Raw genomic sequence first — 21,274 nt, 5'->3', positions numbered from 1 at the left:
CACACTTTCCAGCTGTCTCGTACATAGTTTTACCAAATATTTCAGGATTACACATGCAGCAATAAATCTGTACTGCGATCGTATAGGATGTATATGCGACGTGCCTGGCAGCAGAGAGGTTAAAGATGGACATTCCACAACAGGCTGCAGGCTGAGAAGCCAATCAGCTTCCAGAGCAGGGCTCAGAGGGCATTGATTGGTTGCTTGGCATCCCTGTTGTCATGATGATGGGAATCAGGTCCTGCCTGTGTGGTCTGTATCCAAGCGCAGAAGTATACTGAAGCAAATGATACAGATGGATAGACTGCAGAACTTGCAGTCACTGATGCGCATATATATATATATATATATATATATATATATATATATATATATATATATATATATATATATATATATATATATATATATATATATATATATATATATATAAACCCCCACCCACCTCCACATAATCAGTCATTTGGAACTGAACATATTTGAGATGTTAGTTCTTGTGTAAAGATGCACTGAAGAACCATCTGCCTCTATGTTTTCTGGAGGTATATACACAAACAGCCAGTTGTTACAAAAGAGTGATCATGTGGCAGAGCCTAAGCCCCCCCAGCACTTATGCTTTTGCTATTTCAAAGTGCAGTGATTTGCTTTCCATTTACACTGCAAATTTTAATTTATATAAGGCCTAAAATTATGTAGTCTGTCTTCTGGGGCACGTAAAAAAAAACGATTTTTCCCCAGAGATGTCCCATTTATTCATGCAGTGTAACTGATTTCTGTATTCCTTACATTTATCTGACTCCACAGTTTACTCATTTGATTTAACAAGCATACATTTATGAATAAATTCTGTGTATCCAAGTGCTACACCCACAGGTCTTATACACATAAAGCTTGTCGTTATTGCATCACTCCCACCTGTGTCATCTTCAGTTGCCACACGAGGGCACACATGTGAAACTTTTGGTATTCCACAGCCCAGGGATTATATATCCTAGACTCCACAGGGTTAAATTAACACAAAAACTGAAATTCTGACTTTTTGCAGCAGCAGCAGATAATTTGACACAAACAGAAAAAAAAAGCTCAGGTATAAAGAAGAAAATCCATGATATGCATTTAGTTTGTTCAGTTTCAGGGTCGTGGCATTGTACACATACTGGCAGATGTGAATAACTGAGGCACTGTTTATCGTTGTTAGCATGTTACCTTGCCTGGTTTTGACAGGCCAAGAAAAGCATATTCTACATCCTCACATTCTCGATCTGCACACCAGTGAGGTGAAAACAAAGGCTTTACAACATTTTTAATGATGGGTGAAGGAAAAAAATCATTTGAGTTACAGATCTCCATGTGCTTTAGCACTAAAACACAGCAGCAGCAGATTAGACAACAGACTGCACTTAATACTACAGCAGCACAAAACAGAGGGCCTAAAAAAGATGAATAAACCTGTTGGACAGCTCACATAAATATACAAAGCTTAACGAGTGATGTAGAGAAAGCAGTGCAACATTTTAAATCAAAAGATTTGAACTGGGATGAGTGACTAATGAAATGCAAATCTAAAGCATTCAGACTGTCTTTCAAAGCAATATAAAGCAAGCAAAAGCACAAACACCAGCTTTTTGTGTTAAATGTTTGTTGAAAATGTGTCATAGTGGCATTGTCTCATTTTCAATTTTGAAACCCATGTTTATGTATTTCAGTTGTTAGAAAAATGTACTTGTAAAAAACTTTTTTTTTTGGGGGGGGGGGGGGGGGGGGGGGGGTAAAGTCACACTGAAGACAAAAAAAGGACAATGCTTATATGAATGATGTCACGAGAGAAAAGCTACTGAAAGTGTAAACTGTTGTGGTGGTTCAAATTAAACGGCACAAATTGACTTGTACATCTGAACAGAAATTAAACTTGATAATAAAATTCTGCAAAGTCTTTGCAAAGGACCAGCACATTAAACACTATCGCTGGCTCAGCAAGTATTTGTAATGCTTGGTTTCATCTTGTTTTAAGTCATAGATGGGCCAAATGTCACCTAAAGGAAATCCTATTTTCTAGAACTGAAAATACAACACAAACCAGCAAACAAATCCACTGCAATGACAATTCAGCAGGAAAGTGCTGGTTTCTGATATCAGATTATTTTTTATTTATTCCCCCTTTGGGCCGGGGGAAACCAAGTGATCATTATTAAAGCTCCCGTATGAGCACAAATTTGATCACACACATTTATGAAACGGTATCTTATTTGTTTTCAATACAACAAACTTCAGTCGGTGCTGATGTATAATCAATAAAATGATGCTCGGAGTATTTACAAACCCATTTTCACCCAGAACCAAACTAAAACTGGATTTGCTAAATTAGCAATTCATGTTAGGAAAACTTTGCAGATGTTTATTATCGGAGTTTACAGCTTTTAAGAATACACACACAAAATTTTTTTTTTTTTTTTACACACGAGCAAAAACAAAACAAAAAGTACAAACAGAAAGAAACTATATCTAACGCTGCCGTTGACTTTTAAAAACATCTAATTTCAACAGCCAAACTTAATGTTAGCGTCAGCCAGGAAGTGTAATCCAAAATACCAAACAGGCATCGAGCACTTCCTGGGTTAGCAGGAAATACCGTATCTGCCCGTCATTCCTTGGAGGTGCTGAGTTTGCATGAGGGCTCTTGATTAACCCTCACTTACAATCAGCCACTCCTTACTGTATTGACACAGACCAGCCAGCTGTGCTGATTTCCTCCTGCCATTCTTTTAGCTCTGCTGTTGAGGCTGAAGCAGTATCTAAGCCTGGACCCTCAGAGGTGTGTAAGTGCCATTTATGGCCTTCAGTAATGCTGTCTTAATCAATTAAATGACCATAGCCACTCTTCCCCCCGTTCTGGCTCATTCTGTCATCAGATTCAAATTTTAACACTGCTTGCAGAGCATACGCGAAATAGGAGCAGAGGTTTGCGGCTGCACAGGGCAACCTACAAATCAAATCACTCCATTTTCCCTTCTTCCTCTACAGCCTTCCTGAGAGTCTTTCCTGCGTCTCTCTAGGGAAGCTCACTGATCTTAACACACACATACACACACACTGTCACAAGGGGGAAAAGCTCATTGAAACCACTCTGCTCTCTCTACATTTGCTTGTTTTTCATTAAAAGTGGTTCCTTGCTTTATCATTTCCTCTCCCCTGTTAACTTCCTCTGAAGTGTGTCTTCTCTCTTGGCTGACTGACAAGCAGGCTTCAGCAGTTGGGTTCCTTGGATTTGGGCTTGCTCTGGTTCAGCCCACTTTGGCCCAGCTGAGGAAAGAAGGGATGTCTCGCACAGGCACGTTACGAGTCAAAGCTTTGACACGGAGGTTACGGTCATCTGTGAGGAGTACCACTTCTCTCTGGAGCCTCACGGTCCCATCTGTTTTTGAAGCAGGAAGCCAAAGGGGAGTAAGAAAGAAAGTATTCAAATTATGCAATGTGTTTGCACGAATGTGAGGAACTATGAACATTCAAACAGAGCAAACGGCAGGTAATGTTAACATACTTCTCTGATGAGGCATAAAATCTTTTGCCTTGTCTGTGCAGTAGTGAAGACAGCAGGACAGAATAACATCATCATTGTTACCCTGGAAAAGAAGAGACTATTTAGTCACTTTAAAAAAAATAATAAAACAAAACAGTAAATATAGTTGATGCAAGAAACCAACAACTACTTCCAAGCCAAAGTAACCGGCTGCTTTTTTGTATTTAATTTGGGTTCCCACCTGTTGCCCTGACATATCCTCGCTGCGGAAGGCAATAGACTCGAGACGATTTCCTCTGCTTGTTAGGGCTCTGAGGCACGGTTCCCTGGCTTCGAATCCTTTTTCTAAGAAAGCCACTGCCATCCGAGCTTTCTCCTGCACAGCCCTCACATGGGCCGCACTGGCACTGTAGTTGCGCCCTCCTGACTCCACTCCTCCACCAAAACTGTCCTGGCCTTTAGCCAAGCCATCCAACTCTGTAATCACTGACAAAAAGAAAAGAGACCATGCCATGAGCAGGGTTCATACACCTTTTCCCAGATCAAATCCAAGCACTTGACATAAAACAATAACTACTGATAGTTAATTCTGGAAACTTCATTTTCCAGGTTGTGAGCAAATCCGGTTTAAAACGGCTCTTATGTTGCTGCCACGGTGTAACTCGGTCTAACGCAATAACCTGAACTATCTATCAAAGTGACCAATCACATTAGGCTCTGCCCAAATGGTGAAAAGTCAGTTTCTTCACGGGCAAAGAATTCACAGACATATATGTGCTCCGTCCGTGTAAAGTTTCCTCACAGAGTGTGAACCTGCAGCAGCGCGTGCACAGCAGACACTCGTGTGCGCCATGTTTCTTTGTGCACGCGGCTCCTGAGTTCTACACGAGTTGTTGAATTTCCTCGCGAGGAATGAATACCTGCGCTCGCGGATTATGTTCTTTCTCACGTGTGACTTTTGACCTAAACATAATTCCATACTCGTCTTATCCATAATTGGAATTTGCAGTTTTCCAGCCAACACTCATTAAAACGGTGACTCTCTGTCTTTGGGGGAGGGGCGGGTTCACAAACAGAGTGACAGGTCACATGCAGACATGCAGGCCAGGTGGAGAAATTTTAATTTTAGACTTTGACTCATTTTCTTTCTCCGTCTCATAAGCGAACTATTCAATCAGAGAGTTCCTTTTTTATTTTTAAAAAAGCGGTTACAATTTCAAGCAGTTTCAAGCACTATATCCAAAATTCAAGCACTTTTCAAACCTTGAACTGACAATATTAAAATCAAAGCATTTTGAAGGATTTCCAGCACCCGTACGAACCCCGCATGAGTATAACAGGATTTCTGCATGGAAAGGTTGACCCATATAATTTTAAACATCCCACTGAACTAGAATCTGCACCCATGTGGAAGGAAAAAAAAAAAAAAAAAAGATCCTACTTTTATTTATTTCTGCTTTTCTTTTTTGTGATTATCAGGCTTACCGATGAGTGGCACAACTATTATGTATGTTCCACATTGAAGGAGTTTCTTCAGTCCTGCCAAATGATCAATGAACCCATTGGTATCTGGAACCAGAAAGAGAGGCCTCACTTCAAGCTCCAACTGCCCACCTGTCTGCAGCACTTCCTGGAACAAACACATTAAAATTTTACAAGACATTCAACTCTGCCACAACTTCACACTGTACCATATTGGTCAATAAATGCCTGTTTTACCTGTATTTTATCCCTTCGCTTTTGTTGCTGTGCCAGCTTGTTGGCGAGTGCATGGCGTCGTGCCTTGAGCTGTCTGATGTCATTCTCACTGTCTCCAGCCTCCTCAACATCCTCCTCTTCCTCTGATGCAGAGAAGGAAGACTCTGCCTCGAGTATGACATCATCACCCTGTTAAACAGATACAGACGATAATGACTTTTTTTTGCCTCCCGTTTCAACAGCCTCTGGAGATTTAGTGTTTACATAAATTATAGGTAAAAGTCTGAAAGGACGGCACTCAGAAGAAAAGGACCAGATGTGGAGAATCAAGTTAGAGGAAGGGTTACTGGAGGAAGTGTAGAAGAAAGTCACCTCTTTTTCTGTTAAAGAATCCTGCCTGCTTCTTGTATCTGTTGAGTGGTTAGGTGCAGGAGGACTTGCCACAGAGACATATTTGCCTCCCTTGAAAGCCAACAAAGGCTCTTCCTGTCCACACAAAGCCTCCAGAAAGTACTTCAGCACAGTAACTCTCTTACAATCTGCTGCTATGGCCTGAGGAAAGAGGGATGGGGTTTATGCACATGACAAAAAGAAGCAGATGAGAGCTAAATACAAAGCCTGACACTGTGTAGAAAACAAAAGTCTAAACAGTGGAACATTCAATAATTCAACATCAACTTAAGCATTTAAGTTATGATATAATAAAATACAGCTTTCCTTTCCACTCACCGTGTCAGTGTGTCTGTCTGTGTAACATGGCTCCTGTGGTGCAGCCAGCAATGGTACAAAGCCAGCAAGCAGCCTGTCTTCTTTCAATTGAAGCAGTGCCAACTCCTCATCTCCCTCTCCTTCATCACTATCAGCTTTGTACAGGGGCACTTCCCCATGGTCTACACGTGCCAGCACATTACACAGGTCAGCCAGGCACCGCCAGACATCGGGGCTGCAACTTTAATGGTGGGGGAAAATATTAAAAAAGAAGAAGGGGGAAAAAAAAAGAATAATCAAAACTAAGGGTGAGGAGTGAAACGCTTTCTGAAAAAAAAAAGGGGGGGGGGGGGGGGGGGGGGGGGGGGTGGGTTGTGTGAAAGTTAGGGATGTAAAAGACTTTCAAAGATGTTAAATTTTAAAGAAAATCTAAATGCTTGAGCAACTATTTTTCACCTTAAAACACACGCACCGCCACTTTATTAGGTACATCCGATTAACTGCACATCAAATATCTAATCAGCCAATGATGTGGCAGCAACACAATGCATAAAGCAGAAATGGTGACGACGACCTGCTAAAGTTCAAACAAAGCATCAAAACGGGGAAAAAAGATGATTCAAGTGACTTTGAATGTGGCATGGTTGTTGGTGTCAGATGGGCTGGTCTGAGCATTTCAGAAACTGACGCTCTACCGGGATTTTTCCCACACAGCCACCTCTAGGGCTTACGGAGAATGGTCTGAAAGAAAATATCCAGTGAGCAGCTGTTCTCTGGGAGAAAATGCCTGAGGTCAGGAGAATGGGTGGACTGCTTCAAAGCAGTCAAAAAAACCCCAAAAAAGACACTTGTTACAATCAAGGTATGCAGATAAGTTTCTCTTAATGCACATGTGGAGCACTGAAGCACAAGGGCTACAGCAGAAGAAGATCACACCAGTCTTCAGCTGCTGGCAGCTAAGAACAAGAAACTGGGCTACAGTTTGCATGGGCTCACCAAAATTAGGCAAGAGAAGACTGGAAAATCATTGCCTGGCCTGATGAGTCTCAGTTTCTGCTGCAACACTTGGATGGTAGGGTCAGAATTTGGTAGAAACATGAAAGCATGGATCCATCCTTCCTTGTATTAAGGGTTCAGGCTGGTCACATCATGGATGTACAGCTCACCAATCTGCAGCAACCGTCATGTCAATATGGACCAAAATCTCTGAGGAATGTTCGTTGAATCTGTGCCACAAATAATTAAAGTAGCTCTGAAGGGGTACAACACAGTCCTAGCAAGGTGTACCTAATGAAGTGGCAAATAAGTGTATAGTTTCCCCAATTTTCACTGATGCCTAATTGGATGTAATGCAAACCAAAGAAACATACAAAGCCAAAGACAACAGCAGCTTTAAAGAAGGTCTGCATGGAAATTCTTAAAAAAATAAACAAAAATGAGGTCCAGCGGCAACTCTGCCATGTAAAGCTAGTATGTTACAAGTTTGCCACAACTATGCTGAGTTACTTGAAAACAGTTATGGAAGGGAGACAATCTTTTACTAATAGCCGAATATCAAACAAACGGTGTCTTTGCTTGTAATGTCCTTCATGGTGGACGTACCAGTAAAGGCCATCTGAAGTAAGATGTAATCAACTGATTAAGTCATGAACCTAGAGAGAATTCTTACCTGATCCTTCAGATTTCAATTGCCCACTCATAACTTAATCTTTTCAGCTATACAGGCGGCTGTTTTTGGTGAAAAACCCCAAAAGCCACGGTATGCTACCTGCTCATTAGCAAACTGCAGATAGTAACTAGATGGTTTACAGAGTGGAGCATTTAGCAATTAAATATATTTGCTGCATAGCCAGAAACATGACTTGAATGGTGCTGCTCTGCAGCTCCTGACGTATAAATAAGTTAATAGGTGTCAATTTGTCAGTGATGTGTTCATAACTCATTTCTGCTGCTGCCAAGTGGTGAAAAAAAAAAAGTGTTTATTGTAGGTTAAAGTTCTTACTCTATACTGCACGGTGGTGGGTTCCACTGGTCTGGGTGTCCCAGCATCCAGTCAGACCAGACTTTGATACTTGGCAGCATTTCTCTTAGATCCAGTGGGAAGGCAGAGACTCTCACAAGACCCTCCATCTCCTCCGCTTTACCCTCCTCCTCTCCATCTGTCATTGGGACTGGTTCTGAAAGAGACGGTTTTTGAACTGCAGCCTTCAGTATCACACAAACAAAACCAACTGAAATGAAAATTGTGATTTTTTTTTTTCCAAAAAAAAAATTACTTCTCAAATCCAACAACTGTAAAAATTACAAAGGATTACATTAATACATGAGTATTTACCTACTAACTCTATGAATCTCCATCAATGTGCTGTGGGGGTGTACAGTAATCCTGTCTGTCATTTATTTAACTGTTATAAATGTTGACCTTAAATTCAAAATATGACAGCCAAGTACTGTGGCTGAACTACAAAAAAAAAAATGCTGCTGATGAAAAGCTTGTGGAGTGTAGTGATTGCACACCTGCAGGAATTTCTTGAAGCAGCTCTGTGCAGCGCTGCACCAGTAGCGCAAACATGCCGAGGCCCAGGGCAGTGCTCTGCTCCTGTAAAACGGATCGAACTTCTCCGTCTTCACCTGACAGAGAGAGTTTCAAACAGTACTTCATCAATGCCTTCATCAGTCAAATTTTACAACAAATCAAGTCCATGTTAAAAGCTTCATGAAGACTAGTTTTTGCCAGCTATTCATTTCTCATAACACTGCAAATAAAAATAAAGTGTTAATACAAATATTGAAAACACTGACATTTGAAAATGATATTACCTTTGCTGTTGGCATTGTGTGTGGCAAACATATTGATGGTGATGATCTGCAGCATGTGTGTACTTCCCAGCAGGTGCGGGCCATGTTGGAGCAACGTCCTGAACTCCTGCAGAACACGACTCGCTGCTCCAGGAAACGATTCCATGCTAAACAGATAGGACACACATTTCTAATAATATGTAACTGGCACAGAGGCAAACAGAAAAATACAGTTTTCAGTGTGGAGCAGTATTCAGTATTTTACATTTCACAGCTCAAATAACACTGCATCCCATCTGAAAACAGAAGCTCGTCTACGTTAGGATGCATCGTGTCTGTTCTCTCATGTTAATAGTTTATTTCAACCCTGTGCTGTCACAACTCCTAACATCCTCTGTATGCTAAGCCACTTTTACATTGTTTATGCTGTTATACTGACCCACTTTAATGTCATCTGACATTTGATGAGCTTGTCTTCCAATGCACTGGTTTTGATTTCTTATATTTGAGCCATTTTATTTTACTTAATAAATCCACTTAAAAAATGTTTTTTCTATTTACCTTACTGAGATTTTTTTTGATACATTATTCTACTTTAAAGATGTTGTGTTACCACTTGTGTTTCATGTTCTGGCCACTGTAACAACAATTTCTCAACTTCTGGGCTAAATTAAGTCCATCTTATCTTATCTAACACCTGAGGCTTTGAGTGTGAAAACATGAGAACTGATTTATTTCAGTAATAATTGGTTTGAAATGGCAGAAACAGCAACAGCTCTGCCTGCTTCAGCCTCTGCCAAAGGCAGCAGCTACATCCTGACTCTCAAAACAGTAACCATTATAATATTATAATGGGAATTATCCAATTTATTGCTCAGATCAAGAGGGGAGTTAGCATTATTCCTTAATAGTGACATAGTTCTATTTTGGAAATCATCTGAATATGTTTTTGCATTTCATTATAAAATACAGTTAAATCAATCATTTGATTTGCTACAAATGCTAGCTTTTTGTCCATTATTAACTAATTAAAGTTACTGAAGCTGCAGATCAAGTCAGTCAATTTAGTTAATCTAGATGCCATTTTAGTCACCCAAATTTTCTTTGGTTAGCCACAGCTGTTTTTTCACATCATATTTATCATCATCGCTTTAAAAATATTTAGTCCATGAACATGGGAGCTGGAAAACATTAGACATTACTCACCCCACTTTAGTAAAGAGCTTTCCGTGTGCATGCAGGAAACTCAGAATGAATCTCTTATTGAGCTGTAGAAAAAAAGAAGACAAGGCCGGAAAGAGGGGGGTTTACTAATGTTTGTGCAACAGTTTTATTTAGCTACTAATCCCCCAGTACCAAGAAATGACATGACAAGAAAACACGTTTTCATCCAGTGACAAGAAGAGGTTCTGAAATGACGTCAACATTTAAATGCACCTGGCATTTTGAACAATGTGGTTAGGAGGAAATGGACTAAGAGGCAGCAAAGAGGATGCATATGCCTCTCTCAACAGGGTCCACTGACAAATAATGGTGTGGCTGTAACGAGAGGGGCAAAAAAGAAAAAAAGGAAAATATGAGCACCGCTGAACGGGTCCCATGGTGGTGGTTGAAAGTGCTGTCATAGTAAAGTCAGTGAACAAGTGTGTGAAGTTTTACAGGTCCAGCTTGAATAGTATCAAGGCCTTCAGAAAACCTGACCTCTGATCTTTATCTTCAGGTCAAGTTCATCGAGATTCAAACTCATCCGAGAGTTTTACTAGATGCATCTATGGTGTAAATTTGAACATCCTAGGCGAGATCGTTCAAGTTACAGCCACCGTTAAAGTTTCTGAGGAACCAGATGCCACCCCCAAGGCTATGACAATACCTTGACTTTTTCTTCAAAAAAGCTGAGCTAATAAAATGGGAGCAGAAAAAGCCTGCTCCTCTTTTTTCTAAGAGTCTGTCGCACATACACGGCAAAGAACAAAGAGGTGGAGCTGTTCTTAAAGACGATGAGCTCAGGTGGAGTGAAGGAAAACATTTTTCTAGCATCGAAAAACAGCAGCGCTTGTTCCTGTAATCATCATTAAAATGTTTCCTGTCAAACAGCTGGAGGAGTCCTTCATCAAACCACCTGATCAACAAGCTTCAACTGGGAGAGCTTTGTAGCTGCTCCATCCACCATCGATTGTTTTACACGGAGAAAAATGGCTGACAGCAGCCGTCCTGCTTTATATGGCAGTGATACCTGCAGAAAGCAGGGGTGAGTCTAAAGGGGGACATGGGGTGTAGGAGACTATATTTATTTCAAGGCTTCAGTAACATTATTTTGCTGATTTAGAATAATATAAACAAATTATTTAATTTAAAAATATTAATATTTAAAAAAAGGCCAGTAAAAAATATACATGGGCCAGTAAAACTGAGCCACTGACCTGGGGTTAAGTTGGACACTGAATTATTATTAATATTAATTACTAATGTGCTGCTTTAAAGGCTTATAACCACACATACTGACTCATTCACTAGCACACTTAAACACGCAGACACACCAAATCGACCTCATCCAGGAGAATATTGCCAGAATGCTCTTTTTGCCTCCTCTTGCCCCTTTAACAGCGAGCGATCACCACAGATGCATCCGTTATAATGAACTGCAGCACTTTTGAAGGGTTAAATGTCAGAATGCCTTCCAAGATGACAGAGTAAAGACAGTTTCATTTTATACCTTAGTTTAGGTTGCATGTATACTTTATTTTGACATTAATGTACTTATAATTTGTGTATTTTTACCTTTAAGGATTTTTTTAAAAAATATGTTAATATGGCACGTAAATACAATGCAAGGCTTTAACTTTTTTGACAGATGTTGTAACCTACTAAAAACACTGCAATTTCTAAAATGGAAACAATGAGAAGCTCATTTTAACAGACTTTTTTTTTTTTTTTCTTTTGAATATTTATTATTGTTCATTTATAAGACAAGGCATTAGGGGTGGCTGTAGCTCAGGAGGTAGAGCAGGTCATCCACTGATCGAAAGGCCGGTAGTTCAATTCCTGGCTACTCTAGGCTGCACGCCTTGGGCAAGACACTTAACCCCAAGTTGCTCTCCGACGCAAGCGTTGGAGTATGAATGTTAGATACTAAAAAGCACTTAGCTTAGTTAATCATGGAAGTGCTTGTATGAATGGGTGTGAATGGGGTAAACGTAAACATGTTGTATAAGCGCTTTGAGTGCTCAGACAGAGTAGAAAAGCACTATAAGAACTAGTCCATTTACCATTATCCAATGATTCAATTAATCAATGGAATAACTGATAAAATACTCAATTACTAGAATAATTCAATTACTCGTCCAAGATTTTTAGTTGATGCATCTGTGGTATCAATTTGAAAATCCAAGGTGACGTCATTCTCAAGCTATTGCGTTAACAAAACTAAAAGTTAACTGTCCGCACACCCGCCCGCCTGCCAGGGTGACAACAACACCCATCAGCCTGAATGAGGGTTAAAAACATGATTCAATGCAGGGACAGAAATTAAATGAAAGATTAGTCAACTGAATGGCACCCTAGGAAATTAAAAAAAAAAAATAAAAAATCAAATGACGACAATAAATAAACAAGAGCCAAAACAACTTAATATAGACTATGAGGGGAAATCAGAGGAAAAACTGCATTGGATTATGAATAAAACCTGTGGGAAATGTCTGCAGACATTCGTTTTTTTAGCAACCCAACGTCAAAACTACATATTATAAACACACGCACAGAAAAACAGACCTCTGAGTTTAGGAAGGAATAGACGCAGACTTACGTCAGCAGCGCTGAGACTGCCGAGCTCTCCATCCTGTTCAGAATCTCTGCTGGACTCACTACCTCCTCTCTGAGATGCAGGGGTTGCTGCCTGTCCACTGGGACGAATCCAGATCTCCACACGTGCTCCTTCTTCTCTTCTTCCTCTTCCTCTTACTGCTGGACCCCTGGAGCCTCCTTCATGCTCCTGCCTCCTCCTTCGCTCAAGCTGCTCTGCCTAAAAAAAGAAATTGTTATAAACTCTGTCAACAAGAAACACTTGCTGTGACTGAAGTCCTGACTTTTTCATAAATCAATTTATTAAACAAATTTATTGTAGGGTCCCATTAGGCAGGTCAGGATACCACTCTGAGGCAAGCACTGGTAATATAATTATGCATGAATCCCTACTCTACACAGTTCTTGTCAAATTAAGCTCTTGAGATCTTACTTGTGTTATTAATTCTGGTCAACCCCTTTCCTCTGACTTTAATGCTTACAAATCTCAGCTGTTTGGAGGTTATTTTCTGATTGCACCAAAGTTAAGCTGTGGAATTCTGACAAAAGTGAAGTGATCTCAAATGTTTTTATAATAATCTGACACAAGTTAATGACCAACGTGTGCGTCTGACCTTACGCTTAGCTTCCTCAAAAAGACTCATGAGGCTCTCCTTTGCAGTCAGAATAGGATTGGAAGCTGCCAAGCTGCGCATATAATAATACACAGCGTCTAACTTCCGCTTCTGTAGGTAAGACATAGAGAAGACAAAAGTAAGAAAATGGAGGCATCTCACACACACATGCATACACACACTAGGATGGATGCAAACAAACTATTGTTCAAAATACACTTAGTTGTGGTTTCCAATTTTCAGAGGCATGCAAACAGAAATACAGTCAATAAAAGCCAAACCAAGTTATTTAATTCCAACTCTGAAATTTCCACCCTGTGTAGTCCTGAATCCAAGTACAAAAACACATTTGTGCTTTACAATTTGAAATACTACATTACAGTAGCAGGTCTCAGCATTAACCTGTAGGCATCAAAACAGAGAACTGTGTGGGGGTTACAGAAGATTTCTGTATACCTCTGCATTTATGTTGTTGCTGCCAGAGACATTTTAAGAGAAACATGACACTCAAAGATTCTTAAACTTAAATCTATGGACAAATTCTGCAAGGGTCAAGACAGTGGTAAAGGTTTAACTTCCAGTTTTTAAAATTTCATATGAAGACAAAACCAGCAAATGTCTGTGTGGGTGTGCGTAGGTTTTTAAAATCAAATTTAACTTATGACTGTTTTTATGCCCTAGTGACTATTTTCATTAAAGTTAATGCTCCTGCTCATGATTCCAAAGAATGCCCCAGAGGCATTTCAAGGTGATGAGACTTGTTTTTACAATGACCAGATAAATTACTGATAAACGGAAGTCTGTCAGTTCTGCTGGAAGCTGAAGCATCACCACCTGTTCGACAGATGATGCACTACACTTTGATTCAAGAGCTACTTCTTTTTCTCCACACTGTCAGTCTCAAAGAGGCTTCAGCCCACAAAACTTTCTCCACTAACTCCACTCATTTCTTTTTGCAAACTGCAACCCTGCCTTTCTGTTTCTGATACTTAATGGTAATTTAGATATTGTGGTAAATCCTCCAAGCATTTAGTCATTAAGCTTTTTCCTTGATCCTTGACAAGTAAAGATCAAGACCTACATCCCAGAGAACATTCTTGAGATACTGGGTTTCTTTCCTTCACCAATTCTTTTGAACCATTACAAATTGGACATTGCGTTAAAAGGGCTAACTCTCAGTTCTTTCAATATTGCATCAACCTACAAAAGTTAGGTCTGAACTTGAAACTTATGTAGCATCCATTAGTTTATTTCAAAATAAATGTGCTAAAGCACAGAGCTTTAAGTAGAAAAGGTCAAGTTTCCAAATACTTAAAAGAGTCTTACTGTATCACTTACTGTATAGACTGCCAGAAGGGCCAGCTGGTTGTAAGGACGTCCATTTTTTGGGGCAATCTGCTGGGCCTTCAGATACCAGCTGAGGAAAAGTAAGCAGGTAGTCATGAGATACCACCAAAGAATCTTTATGAACATTTCCAGCTTCTACCTCAAACCACAAGGTTCACATAATCTGTCATTTGCAGGTAGAAAGTTGTCATGCCTTTAGCACCTAATATCTGAAAAGCCAAAGAAGTCAAGGTTTCAGCTGGTGTATTGCATGTATAGTGACCAGGAGCACCCACTCCTCCAACATATCTGGTAGGAACACCAAAAATTTACAGATTTTTGGACTTTGCTGCCTGACGGAAAACCAGTATAACACCATTATACTGCAAAAAAAAGGTAATCTTGACTCCTCATTCTTGGTCTCAAGAGTTGTCAGATTACTACAATTTCAGCCTACTCACTTTGTCAAATTCAAATTTGACTATCAATACACATCCCACACTCTTTAATGTTTCTAAGAAATTTTAAAATGCCAAAAGAAAGCTCAAATTCAAGCATACCTGCGAGCCTTGCCATAGTTGGCAGAGTCACTGGCTTGTTCCCGATAACGTGCTATGTCACCCTGACAAATCATACAGCGCTGAGCACTAATAAGTGCATACTTCACCTGAAAAAAAATTTATTTCACTACATAAAAAGTTAAGAAATAATCCCAGTAAGCATTATAACATGGAAATCAAACTATTTTAATTTATTACGAGGTGATTTATTGGATTTTTTAACATTTAGTACAACTTTGAACAAGTTAAGCACACAAAAAACCCTAAAAGGAGTGGTTCTGTACCGTTTTGCGTAATGGCCGAGCCCTGATAGCCATACCATCCATGTATTCCTCTAACTTAAATTGGTACACTGTCTGAAGCTTCTGAAGTAGTGCATCAAAGAATAATTCTCCCTGTAAAACACAATAGGGAGGAAAAAAGAGAGAGAGAGAGAGATAAAGTCCCCCCCACCCCATGATTATTCATCTTGAATCATGGACACATACAAACTTTACACACGGTTTGCACATACAAAATCTTGTAAAAGAACAAGAATTATGAATTTTTTCTGCCATGTTATCATCTAGTGAATCATCTAGTGATTGTGGGTTTACCAGTTTGAATGTAGCCAAAATCAGAACCATATAGGCAGAAAAGTGCTAAAGTGATTCTTAGATATGTTTATTGGGAAACCTTTTCCTTTCTAAGTTTTCTACACATTGCTTACCTCATCAAGTAGTGTAAGGAGCTTGTTTCTGATATGAGGAGTGTTGTCATAGGTGGGCTCTTTGAGTAGCTGCCGAAAGCGCTCTATGACCTGGTAAAAGACGTTTTTCCACAAGGCCTGATCCACAGTCTGAGAGTCTGAGAACTCGATGTCTGTCAGGATAACCTGCTCGTACATCCCCAGAAGCTCCGCTCTATAAATAAATAAATAAATAAATAAGGAAGAGGAGGGAACAGCAGTCACTGACAGACAAGTAACTGGTATAAGACAGTAAACCATAAAAACACTGACACAGAAAATTGTCAAACTTTTTCCCTGAATGCCTACCTGAGCTGGGCCATGCGATCCAGTCCATCAGCACTCACTCTATCCCGGGACAGCAGGTTACTGAGCTGAAGCTCCTGTGCGTCTGCAGCCCTCAGCAGTCTACCCAGCTCCCCCCTGGCTTGTTGCTCTACCTCTTCAAATGTCATACCACCTCCTGCACTTGGCAGGGAATAACTTGTTCCCCTATAATTCCCACAGAACTGACCCACACCAGGGCTTGGGTACATACTGTTGGGGTGAGCCATTTGAAAGGATCCCATATGATAAGGGTATGGATAGCGCTGGGTGGTGTTAGGATTATGTGGGCTGTTGGTGGGCATAGGGTAGCAATATGGGTTATCAGAGTTTTGGAATTTGTAGTAGGCCATGGCAGAAGCCTGCTGAGATCGAAAACGCTCACCCTGTGGGACCGGCGGACTGCCTGCTACCTCATCATCTGTGTCCAGAAAATGAAGTTGTCCATATCCACTGCCTGTCTGAAGATACACAGGCTGTTGGAGAGATGAATGCTGTGAGGGCTGATTGCTGGTAAGAGCAGGTTTCTGGTCGGGGTTATTTGGATCCCAGAGTCGCCTTGCTCCTCCTCCTCGACCTCCTCTACTCCTGCCAGCTGTCCCACCTCTAATTCCACCAAAAAGGAGCCTTTGCCCCACTTCAGGAGAATTCGAGATGTCTGTGCGAGCTGGAAGTACCAGGATGCCCCCACCTCGGCCACGGGGAACGAGGCCTTCCTTGCGATGTTGTGCTTCCCCACTATGTGACAGGGTGTCTGACTGTTTTTCCAGAGAGACCCTTAGGATTCCCCGAGCCCCATCTTTGCTTCCCTTTTGTCTGTTCCGTTCTCCTCTCTGTCTCTCTCTACTTAACTGGCCCTCCCCACCTCTTCTTTTCCTCCTCCTATCTTCTGCTCTGTCACTCATTTCACTTCCTTCCAGTGATTCTGTAGAAGATTCCTCATTCGTTGTCCAACTTTTTAAATGATGCCTTTGTCCTTCTCCACCAACAATCATCCCCTCTTTGTTATTGTGTCTAGAATGCGACCACTTTGCACTCTCCGTATCCTTTCCCAGTCCAGGATAATCCAGGCTGGTCACGCTGCTGGCTGAGCTACTGCTGTAAGTTCGATTGCGTGAGCGCCGAATATCCGATTTGGAATAGCGTTTTGAGGTTGCCGTTGTGACATTTGCATTGGACCGATTTCTGTCACCTCCTTCCACAGCCCTGTCTATCTTTTTTTCTGTCTTGGCATCCTTCTCATCATCTCTGGATCTGCTGTTGTTGCTTCCACCACTTCGGTTTTCCCTGCGGTTCTCTCTTCTTTTACTTTGGTGTGTTTGGTCTGCTTTATCTGTTTTTTTCACATCTGTTTCTACAGCTCTCTTGTCTTTTTCCCTCTCAGTTTTCCCTTGATTGTTCTTGCCCTGATCACCTGGCTCATCTTCTCTTCTGGAGTCCTGATTCTTCTCCTTTTCCTTCTCCACTCCTCTTCTCCTTCGGTTTCCTCTTTCTCTCTTCGGCGCTGACTTTTCTTCCTCATCTTTGGTTCCTGAACCTTGACCTTGCCTTTTCTTGTCAATTGTTTCCCTTGCCTTGAAATTTAATTCTCCAACATTCTGACTTGCACATTCAACTTTATCCTTTTCTTGTATGTTGAGTTTTTCAACTTTACTAGTAATTTTCTCCACTGAAACATCAATGGGCAATTCAGGTGTTTCCACATCTTGGCGTTCTTGCTTTCTACTTGTCTCTTTGGAGTTAGACAACTTTACAGTCTCTTGTGTGCCTTTTGCTCTTTTATCTTTTCCACCCTGCTTCTGTATGGATGCTTTTTTGTCCACTTCACTCATCCCTGTATTTAGTTGGGATTCTAGCTCAGGTTTCCTAGGGGGAGGTTTATCCTGCTCTCTTCCAGTGCCACTGTCCTTTCCTTGGATGCTTCGTCTACTCCCAGGTTGATAAAATTCTCGGTCTGGTTTACGGGTTTTCTTTGTCTGCTTAGCTGCTCCTACAGGTTCTTGATGTTCCTTTTCAACAAATGATTTTTCATCATTTGCATCTGTTTTATCCTGCGCATGTCTCCCCTTTCTGCAGTTCTGATTGTTACTGCCATCACCTCTCATCCTGTCATGATCCCTTTCATTGGTACCTGTCCCACCATCTGTGCACCCTTGTCGCTCCAAATCATTTTCAGACACACCCTTTTTTTCACTCTGGGATGGCTGATCATGGTCTTGTGAATCACCAGCTAGGGGATTGCTTTGACTAATTTCTCCCTCACTGTCGCGATGACGTCGTCCATGTCCAGAAACTGGCTGGTAGCGCTGCAGATCAGGACGTTTTCCTTCACGCCTCCTCTGCTGCTTGTGTGAGTGATGCTCCTGTTGTTCCTCTGAAGAAAAAACAAATTAAGATGACATTTTCTGGATTGTAATCCACTGTAATGGTCACAACTTCAAAGGAGTGTTTAAGCTTTAAAAACCTCAGAGCTAATGTTGTGTGTAATATTGTAAAAGATCTCAAAATAATGGGTCAGTAGGCCATAAATATGACAACGTTCTCAATTTTTCAGTCCACTCCACCAAGAATGAAAAGTACTACTTGTACTTTTCATCTACTCCAGATATTAACTTTACATTTCTTTGTCAGCTAACTTTTAACTACTTAAGTGCAGCTAGCTATAGTAGTCCCATCATCTTCCTACTATTGCTTAGCAACTCTGAAATATGCCATTTTCCCCCCAAAGCTTGCTTATGTTTGATGTGTTAACTGTTTTAAAGCACACAAACTTCCTTTGTACATCCAATAAAGCAAGTCACTGCTACTAACAAGAATCTTGGTGATGACGTTGTTAAGGCCTCAATCACACAGGCCAAGAAACTGGTTGGTGACCAGCTGGAAACCTCCAGTCACTAGGAAAAAAAATGTGTATTTCCTGACTGGTTGGCAAGTGATTGCTGGAGACTGCCTTGGCATCTGGCACATTGCTGCAGTCACCTGACTTGTCTGCAAACATTTTCTCTCCAAGCTGTAGTGAAACTGCTGTAGTAAAAGCGCAAAACAAACCAGAAAGAGAGGCTACTCACCTTCAAAATATAGTTTGCACCTTTTGAAATATATTAGTTGCAGTGGTAAGACAAGGTTTACTTTGAAGGTGAACGCTCTCCATTTACAGTCTGTGCCTCACTTTTCAAAGTTCCTCTACTGCTCGATGAGTACTTGCGAGTGTTTGTAGTGTACCAGCAACCACTCAGAAATACACACCTTTTCCCTTATGACCAGTGGTTGACAGATGGCTGCAGACCAGTCTGTAGGTCTGTTTGTCTCCAGCCATGCATTTTAACCCAAACCATGATCTTTTAAACCTAAATAAGCTGTTTTATTGCCTAAACCTAACCAAACACCCACTGAAAACGAAACTAACCTTTGTCCCAGAAAACATTTAATGCAAACTTCTCCCACTAGCTGAATAACCATAAATTGACCTGAAATGCTCTCTTGCCCTCCCTTGTTTTAGTTAATATTTCACTTTTAGCAAGCATCCATTATCAGTTAACAGTTTTTCTATAAAACACATTTTTAAAAGGCATATTCAGCACTGCTGTGCTTAGTTATGAGTTGTTTTTTTAGGGATACACCAATTGTTCAATTATGGGCAGATAAAACATTTAAGAAACACAATTTATCCATTTTTTAAGTTTATTTATAGACAGTGAGAGGCTGGCCACCTGTCTAGAGTATATCCCGCCTCAGCTTTATGTCATGTGGGATAGGCTCTAGCCCAACCGCGACCCTGATTTGGACAATGGACAGAGGGACATTTTGTTTTGTTGTAAATTATACTACCTTTGGCCTCGGGAAAGAATTACACTTCTATTATACTAAACAAAAACAAACTTTAGTAAAATCGTTCAGGTTTTCATTATATTATCTTTGAACATTTAAACAGTGCAAAATTGAGAGAGAAACATGGGCCACTACGATAAACGTTATCTTGCTGCCAGCAGGCTGCTATTGGCCGGTATGTTTGTGAATCCAACTATATGACAGCCACCTGTTCATTGCGTCCATCAGACTGAAACCGCCTTACAGAAATGAGCGGAAATGATCAGCTACAAATAAATCTGAAAAACTTCCCACAGACTAAGAATCCCACATCACTCTTTTGACTTCTATCTTGCTGCGAAGCGCAAGTTTAAAGGTTAAGGTTGAAAGACTTCGCGGGTTCTGTAGCGTTAACTAACATTTAACTTAACCACAACAGGAGAGTACCCTTCTCATTTAAACATTAAAAACACGCATGATGTACTTTCATTGTAGACAGTAACTGCCAGAAAGAGCATAACGAACTTTTAAAACAGGGTTACTAAATCGTGACGAGACTATGAAAAGCGGTTTGCTGAAGGGACGTTTAAAACGCACCGCGCGGGATTGCGGAGTGGACCTGCACACAGCTAGCTAGCTAGCTAACAACATTAGCTAGTTCCAAACTTGGTAACTCCGTCGGCCACTTCCAGGTAACTCGGGACACTTTTTCGTTTGAATTTATTGACTTTCCCAGCAATTTATTATTTCTAAGTTTCCGATGAACTTCCTCTCACCTTTCTGACAGTCACTACTGCTGACTGAATTCGACGCGTCAGCGCGGAGTTCCGCAGCTGAGATTCGCACTCTGTCCAGTTCCGCCGCCATCTTTCCTTTCACTCTAACAAACACAACAAGTACGGTGGCCCCGCCGGCTCAAATATCTGACCCGGGTGACGCTGCAGCAGCAGTACGGTTCCTTCACGGCCAGATTAATCTGTGCATACAATCCATCCGTCAATCCACCCATTCTTCCATTTTTTCCCCGCTTATCCAATACTTTAATGGAAAATTCTTGGTTTTACATTACAAATTTTTTCATTTGCTTGTTTGAGCCCTTGAACCTACAATGTCTTTAATTTTTCACGATGTATTGTAGCATGAAGTATGTGTGCATGCAAAATTAACTATTATTTTGTTTTTATTATTTGTGTCTTATTTTGTCATAATTTGTTGACCTAAATATATATATATATATATATATATATATATATATATATATATATATATATATATATATATATATATATATATATATTTTGTTTTATATATACATATGTGGTTTCTCCCAGGCTTTAAATTATTATTATGTAACATATACCGAGACGAGATGGTCAACATATTATATAAAGAACAG

General features: G+C 40.5%; 1 protein-coding gene across 2 annotated transcripts; it reads right to left on the bottom strand.

The window, feature by feature from the left end:
• Nucleotides 1-1,756: 1,756 nt before the first annotated feature.
• smg6 (SMG6 nonsense mediated mRNA decay factor) lies at nt 1,757-20,753 on the bottom strand. Of its 2 annotated transcripts, XM_030746057.1 has the most exons (19): nt 20,655-20,753; nt 16,057-18,445; nt 15,730-15,922; nt 15,305-15,415; nt 15,021-15,127; nt 14,473-14,551; nt 13,135-13,245; nt 12,525-12,740; nt 9,929-9,990; nt 8,744-8,889; nt 8,441-8,554; nt 7,926-8,100; nt 5,945-6,164; nt 5,588-5,767; nt 5,237-5,404; nt 5,003-5,147; nt 3,759-4,003; nt 3,539-3,620; nt 1,757-3,412 (listed from the first exon to the last, which is right to left on the bottom strand). In XM_030746057.1, the coding sequence occupies exons 1-19, from the start codon at nt 20,743-20,745 to the stop codon at nt 3,282-3,284; spliced, it is 4,965 nt and encodes a 1,654-aa protein (XP_030601917.1). In that variant the 5' UTR covers nt 20,746-20,753; the 3' UTR covers nt 1,757-3,281. The 2 variants fall into 2 exon arrangements, with proteins under 2 accessions (XP_030601917.1, XP_030601918.1); XM_030746058.1 differs by lacking the exons at nt 15,021-15,127; nt 16,057-18,445; nt 20,655-20,753 and having other exon boundaries at nt 15,730-15,871.
• Nucleotides 20,754-21,274: the final 521 nt, after the last annotated feature.

This window comes from Archocentrus centrarchus, chromosome 14 (genome assembly GCF_007364275.1).
Source record: "Archocentrus centrarchus isolate MPI-CPG fArcCen1 chromosome 14, fArcCen1, whole genome shotgun sequence".
Classification (NCBI taxonomy): Eukaryota; Metazoa; Chordata; class Actinopteri; order Cichliformes; family Cichlidae; genus Archocentrus; species Archocentrus centrarchus.
The sequence above is the reverse complement of the archived record's forward strand: the minus strand, read 5'-3'. Positions and strand labels throughout refer to the sequence as shown.

Excerpts from the sequence above, each read along its gene's own strand:
- smg6 (XM_030746057.1), bottom strand. The coding sequence starts at position 20,745 with ATGGCGGCGGAACTGGACAGAGTGCGAATCTCAGCTGCGGAACTCCGC. Across the intron at positions 12,741-13,134 it reads TTGAGGAAGCTAAGCGTAAG|GCAGAGCAGCTTGAGCGAAG; the intron begins GTCAGACGCACA and ends TTCTTTTTTTAG. Across the intron at positions 3,413-3,538 it reads TTTTATGCCTCATCAGAGAA|ATGGGACCGTGAGGCTCCAG; the intron begins GTATGTTAACAT and ends CTTCAAAAACAG.